Source organism: Mesitornis unicolor, unplaced genomic scaffold (assembly GCF_000695765.1).
Source record: "Mesitornis unicolor isolate BGI_N332 unplaced genomic scaffold, ASM69576v1 scaffold32151, whole genome shotgun sequence".
Classification (NCBI taxonomy): Eukaryota; Metazoa; Chordata; class Aves; order Mesitornithiformes; family Mesitornithidae; genus Mesitornis; species Mesitornis unicolor.
The window spans coordinates 23,244-29,583 of NW_010163649.1; the positions used below are offsets into that span (position 1 = coordinate 23,244).

The following is a 6,340-nucleotide window of genomic DNA, read 5'->3' on the forward strand; positions in this document are numbered from 1 at the left end:
AAATCCTCCTGCCCTCTCCTAGCAATCACCCCTATCAACAGAGGCAGAGTGCGGTGGGCAGGAGGGGCTTTCTCACTAAAACCACCCCAATTCGAGCATGAGGAGGAGGCTCCTGCCCCCATCCCAGCTCACAGGCTCGCTAATGGCTCACCGCCTTGTACTCCATCAGCTCCATCTGCAGGCGGGCGATCTCGGCTCTCAGGGCACTGATCTGCTGACTCGTCTTGTCCTGGTTCACCACCACCTTGTTCTTGATGTTGCGCGCCCGGTTGGCGTACTTGAGCGTGTTCAGGGTCTCCATGAAGTCCCGGTCAGAGGGGCTTACGCAGGCGATCATGATGGTTTGGCTTGGGGAGGGGAAGGTCAGGGTGAAGGGACGATTTCCCTCAGCACGCGGCACAGCCACGTGCCCCCAGACACCCACCCTAGGCCCTTCTGTGTTTTATATCCAAGGCATAAACTGGGTTCAGGCCCTCCCAGGGCCAGAGCACCAGCAAGGCCTTATGAGCAATGCATCACACAGCACTGAGCAAAGCCAATGGGCCGCAGGCAGCCCACACAACCCAGGATTGTTGAGGAAGAACAGGCTCTTCAAAGCGTTAACCCAAAGCAGGCAGGGAATCCAACCCATCCTATGCTGGGCAATGCCACCTGCCAAGTTCCAGATTTGCAAGGGCTCCCGAGTGTTTTGCATCAGCTAATTCTGTCAAAGCTGGCTAATTACACCCGGGACTCATGAGGAGCTGAAGTCTTTACATCTGCAAAGCCATGCACTGCCTGCCAGGAGGCACCTCCTCCCCAGCGGACAACCCACGAGGCATCCGAGTCCCTTCCACAAACCCTATGCCCTACTTACAGGGGGCACAGCCCCTACTGTCCTCTTCCACGGCTCAGCCCCAGCCAGGGACCCCCTTACCTGTTGCCCCCGAGGGAATCCTGCAGCAGGCGGGTGAGCTTGGAGTCACGGTACGGCACATGCACAACTTTCTTGCTCTGGTCTCCAAGGGCACTGATGACGTTCCCCAAGGCCAACTGCCAACACAAATTCAGCCCCCGTACAGCTCTCACACAGCCAGCACATCAGGCCCAGGGCACGTGCTGCGGCATAGATTTGGGAAGCAAGATGCGGAGGCACCAGGCTTCCCTTGCCAGTCTCAGCATTTGCCTCCCTCTCCTGGCCTGTGCCTCTCTCCCACATGCACTGGGGAGCAGCATTGAGCCCTGGAGATTTTTTCAGGCAGACCCTGACCTTTTGAGGACTTGGACCTTGTGCCCAGCTGCAGCCTTCCCCATATCCTGCCCTCAGCAGCAGAGCTGTGACCTTGCCACTGGCATTTTGGATTGGGCATATTCCTGCCTACAGGGCCACGTAGCATAAACCCAGCAGAGACAGCAGCAACCCCAATCACCAGAGCATCTCCCAGGGCCTGCCTCTCCCCTCCCCTTGCACACCGGTGCCGTACCAGCCCGCAGTTGATGGAGATGCCTTCCTTTGCTCTCTCGCCAGTAGCGCCTGTTCGCTTCAGCCTCTCGGAACCAGCCAGGTCTACGAAGTGAAACTTGGCCGTGAGGGTCTCGTACTCGGTGGTGGGCTGGGCTCCATCCAGGAGGCCGCTCACCTCCCCGTTCACCTGCGGCCAGACACAGATGCAGAGGGTCACCACTGTGGGCCCATAGGGGGAGGAGCTCCCTCGGCTGCACTCAGACGTCAGCAAAACCCTGAGCGTTCACCCTCGCACCCAGCCCCTCTAGACAGGATGGTTGGACTCAATCATTTGAAGGTCTTTCCAACCAAAACCACTCTATGACAGGGGAGAGGATCCCAACAACAGCACTGGACCACCCCTTGGGCCAGACCCTCCCTGCCTTGGATGAGGCTGCTCCAGGGCAGACCCCAGCTCCCATTAAATGCTCATGCTGGCTACAACTGGAAAGAAGCCAGACAAAGCCATGCCTCTCTTTGCAAGACTTCAAACTTTCATTTCCAATAGGCACCCACACATTGCCTGGGTATCAGACCCAGGAAAGGCCCAGCCAGGAGCACATCTCACCAGCTCCGGGCGCCTGCACACTCTCATCTGGCACAGGTGAATGGTGAAGATGGCGTGGGACCGGGAGCTCTGCACGTTCATCTGGGTGCTGGCGGTGGTGCGGGACAGAGCCCCCTGCTTTAGGCACTGGATCAGCTGCAATGACACGGGGCAGGGGAGAATGAAACCTTCAGTGAGGACAGCACCCTGCCGCAGCCCCACCGACCCCTGCTGCATCCGTCCCATCCCCATGGGACCCTTCTCCTCAGCTGGCTGTCCCCATCTAGCATGTCCCTGGCCGGTGGGCATCCAGCTGCCATCCCTCCTCCACGCCCGCCCCATCCCGCACACACCTCGTCCTGCGAGCTGATGAGGCGCGACGTGACCCCCGTGGTGTAGATGCTCCCACTGGCATCCTCGTGGATTTTGATGTTGGATTTGCGGTGGCGCGCGTCAGGGTCACGGGCGCTATCAAACAGGTCCAGGATCTCCTCGTTGTAGAGCTGAGCGGGGTGGAAGCGGGTGTAGGGTGAGCAGCAGTGAGCAGAGAGCTGCTAGAGACTGGCACAGCGGGGCTGCCCTCTGCGTCCTGAGAAGCCAGGACAGGCCACGTAGCCGGGGGTGCAGAGCGCACTCACACATACGTGCACATGCGTGTGCTTAGGCAAGGCTGAGCAGGAGAGCCGACGTGCATGCAAGTGTAGGAGAGGACGCACAAGCACGTGCAGGCAAACAGAGGTGATGCAGAGGGAAGCTCCAACCTGCACACACAGGTACCCAGCTAGGACGGGGTGTGCGGAAGGAACAGTACGGGTGTGATATGTGTGCAGGTGTGTGTACATCTGCCTGTCTGCCCCGCGAAGATTTGGGCTGCAGTCGGGGTTGGTTCCAGCTGCCCAACCATGTCCTGTCCCTGGGAGCTATGTATCCTCTCAGCCTCCCCTGCTCACCCGGGAAGCCCCCAGCCACATGAGCCAGCAGAGTCCCTCTCCCACCATGGTCACCTCTGCCAGGTGGAAAGGGGACAAGGAGGACCAGGAAGTGCTTGACAAGCAAGGAAACCCCTGAGGACCCAGAGCTGGCAGAGGGTGCCCGCATCTAAACCTGGACTCTGCAGCACCTTCTCTTCCCTGGGGCAGACAGAACCCCCTGCCCATCTGTCCCCCCACTGCCACCACTCAGTGCCACACATCACCCTCTCACAACCCTGTCCCAGTGCAGAGTGTGGGGTCACCTGAGGACCACGGGCTCCTGACCAGCAGAGCGGATCAGGTTAATCTGTCCCTGGGTGCCGCAGGTGCAAATGGTGTCCCCAAGGCTTTAAACCCCGCTGTGACAGCCTGTTCCCAGGATTAGAGTCACAGGATGGGGATCAGCAGGGCCAAATCCTGTAGCACTCCCAGGACTGCAAAGTTGGTGACCCATGAATGATGTGGCCATGTGCCCATGCTGGTTCAGGAGAGCCATTACTGCCACAAAGCCCTCCTTGGGTTCCCTGGACAAGAGTGGCCATGGGACAGGGGTGGGACAGGCACAAGAGCTCCTGGTTTGATGCCTGTGCCCGCAGGTTGAACCAGTGGGCAAAGCCCTTGACGGGCTTCAACGGCGTTGGCCAGCAGGCCATCAGACAACGGGTTTTTACTCTCCCCACACATAACAGGGCCCTTGCAAAGCCTTTGAGCCCCCCCAGCGGGCAGATGCTGCCCCACCCCAGGGCTGCCAGTGTCCCACTTTGAAAGCACAGCAGAGGAACCCTTGTTCCCATGCTCCACCACAGCCACCAGACAAATATTTCTGAGGTCATTCTGAGAGCCAAAATCACAAGGGGTCAGAGGTGGTGAAGAAAGGCCATGTGAAATCCCCACCGCAGCTGGTGGGACCCCACGCAGGGCCCCTGCTGCTGGGGTTGTGCTGGGCCTCTTGGTCTGCAGAGATGCCTCCTAGGATGGCCTGGGACAGGCAACCCCTCCTCAGCGTCCATCCTTCGTGTGTCCCAGCCCCAGCTCACAGGTCACCCAGCTCCTTGGGGTACTGTCGGGTCATCCCAAACTGAGTGGCAGAAACCGAGGCAAGGGAAACCACAGCAGGGGATCTCCTGGAGGGCTGAGAGGGAAGGGAAAGTGTGCTGCACTGGATGAGGGACACACGTTGTGCTGAAGGCCAGGATCTGGTCCTACAGCCCAGGGAAGGCGGGACTATGCCCTGGCCCCAGCAGCATCAGGGAGAAAGCCTGGCAAGGTTCATCTCCCAGAAGGGCTTCAGACAGGCAGGAAATCATCCCCATTTCCACCCCCGCCCACAGGTTCCCCAGAGCAGAGCCCCACAAGGCTGGGGGTGCGTGGGAATGCAGCCAGGAGCTCAGACGGCCAAGTGGTGGGGAGGGAAGGATGTGACTGGACACAGCAGCACCATGGGAGCTGACAAGGGCTCTGCAGATGGAAAGCTGATCGGGAAGGATTTCTCCAGCAAGGACGTCAGCTTTCCAAGCTTGGAGGTGACTTTGGGCACTGCTTCCCCAATCCAGGCCATCAACATCTGGAGGAACCCAGATGTGATGGGCACCACAGCCACGTGGAGGCAAGACCACAGCCTCTCTCTGCCTGTCTGTCTCCTCTGGGCTGTCCCCAGATTGGGACACCAATCAGATAAAATTTGTTAGGGAGCTCAGCTTTGTTCAACATCACTCCATGTTTTCGCACCGGGACTTTAAGCCAGTTCCCATCTCAAACTTCTCTGCACTTCACCCCAGGATCAGCCCCTAGGGAAAGGGCTGCAGACACACACAAGGTCCACAGACTTTCTGGGACAACCTTCTCCAGGGAAAGAAGCAGTTAACAGAAGAGGCTTTTGAAATGGAGAGGGCAAAGCAGAGGCGGGAGAGGATGCAATGAAGCATTCTCAAGGTCAAAGGCGCAGCAAAGGACATGGGAAATAACACAGCCCTTCCCCAAATCCCGACAAGAATGGCATTTTTTTCCTCTCCTCGTTTCACTGGGAACACTGGTCCAGACCCAGGGGAGCAGGTATGCCACTACCATCAACCTCAAAGCAGGAGTAAGCCAGCCCAGAGCCCCCTGAATCGCCAGGGGACTTAAGTCCCTTCGCCATCAGAGACGGCTCCCTGCAGCCAAGAAAGTGCCACCTCAGTTTTTGGCCATCATGAGGGCAGCAACACGCAGGTGTTTGGAGTCTCCTCTGCCCTGGGATGTGCCCCGGGCCACGCACTGCTCTGGTTCCCAGCTCAGCCAGGGAACAGCCAGCACGTGGAGGACTCGAGGAGCCCAGGACACAGCAGCAAAGGACAGAGCAGGGCCACGGTGTCACCCCGACCTGCTGCCACCCACCTCCAGGAACTGGGCGCTGACTTTGAACTCGGGGGCCGCCACACCCTGAGTCTGCGCCGCCCGCTTGCGCTCCTCGATGCCGCTGAAGAGGTGGGCGATGGCCCGCGGGATGATGCCCTGCTCATCCTCAGAGATGTTCATGTCAAAGCCGGTGCCCATGGTGTAGGTCTTTCCCGCACCAGTCTGCCAAGAAGCAGCAAGGGGGAAGCGGGCTGGGCCCTCCCACTACACCCCACCCCTCCCCCTGCCACCCCAGGCTCCTCAAACGCCTCTGCTGAGCCCCTGCGATCCCCACCACCACCCCGGCTCCCATGCTCCCACCCCAGCTCTGCCTCCCCCTCCTCCCACCCAAGGCCACCCCCTGCCCCAGCTCTCACCCTGGCATGGGACAACTCTCTGTTCCCTCCACACCCAGGGGCTGATGCACACTCCACCATCCCCAGCCTCCTCAGGTGCCACCTCAGCATCCCCAGCACCCAGCACTGCACCACGGAGCGAGCAGAGCACGTACCTGGCCGTAAGCCAGCACGGTGGCATTGTAGCCCTCGAAGCAGCCCTCGATGAGCTTGCCCACGCACGTTGTGTAGATCTGCTCCTGCCACGTGTCCAGGTCGAACACAAAGTCGTAGGTGAAGGCTTTGTCCTTCCCCAGCAGCACCTGGGGCTCGCCAGGCGTCACCGAGGTGCAGATGTGACATCCCTCTATTTTCTCTTTGGACAGTTGGGGACGAATCCTGCAGGAAGAGAAGTGAGCTCAGAGCAGCCTCAGGGCTCACTCCGGTCCCGGGGGACACCAGCCTGGTCCTGAGGATGTGAGCGTGCCCCATGGCTGCTGCGGGCAGGGGACCAGCAGCACCTCTGCCTGCAGAGCGGAGCAAACAGTGCACGGGATGCTCCAGCTCCTACACCCAGCCATAACGTTGATCTGCTTGTTGCTGAGAAAAGAGAGCTGGGGTTTTCTCTGAA

General features: G+C 59.7%; 1 protein-coding gene across 1 annotated transcript in view; it reads right to left on the reverse strand.

Moving 5' to 3' along the window:
* KIF21B (kinesin family member 21B) overlaps positions 1-6,340 on the reverse strand; it is a 34,037-nt gene that overhangs the window by 17,009 nt on the left and 10,688 nt on the right. The window contains 7 exon segments of the mRNA XM_010194059.1: positions 152-347; positions 917-1,032; positions 1,464-1,631; positions 2,052-2,186; positions 2,384-2,533; positions 5,375-5,557; positions 5,886-6,108. Coding sequence (XP_010192361.1) covers positions 152-347; positions 917-1,032; positions 1,464-1,631; positions 2,052-2,186; positions 2,384-2,533; positions 5,375-5,557; positions 5,886-6,108 — 1,171 coding nt within the window.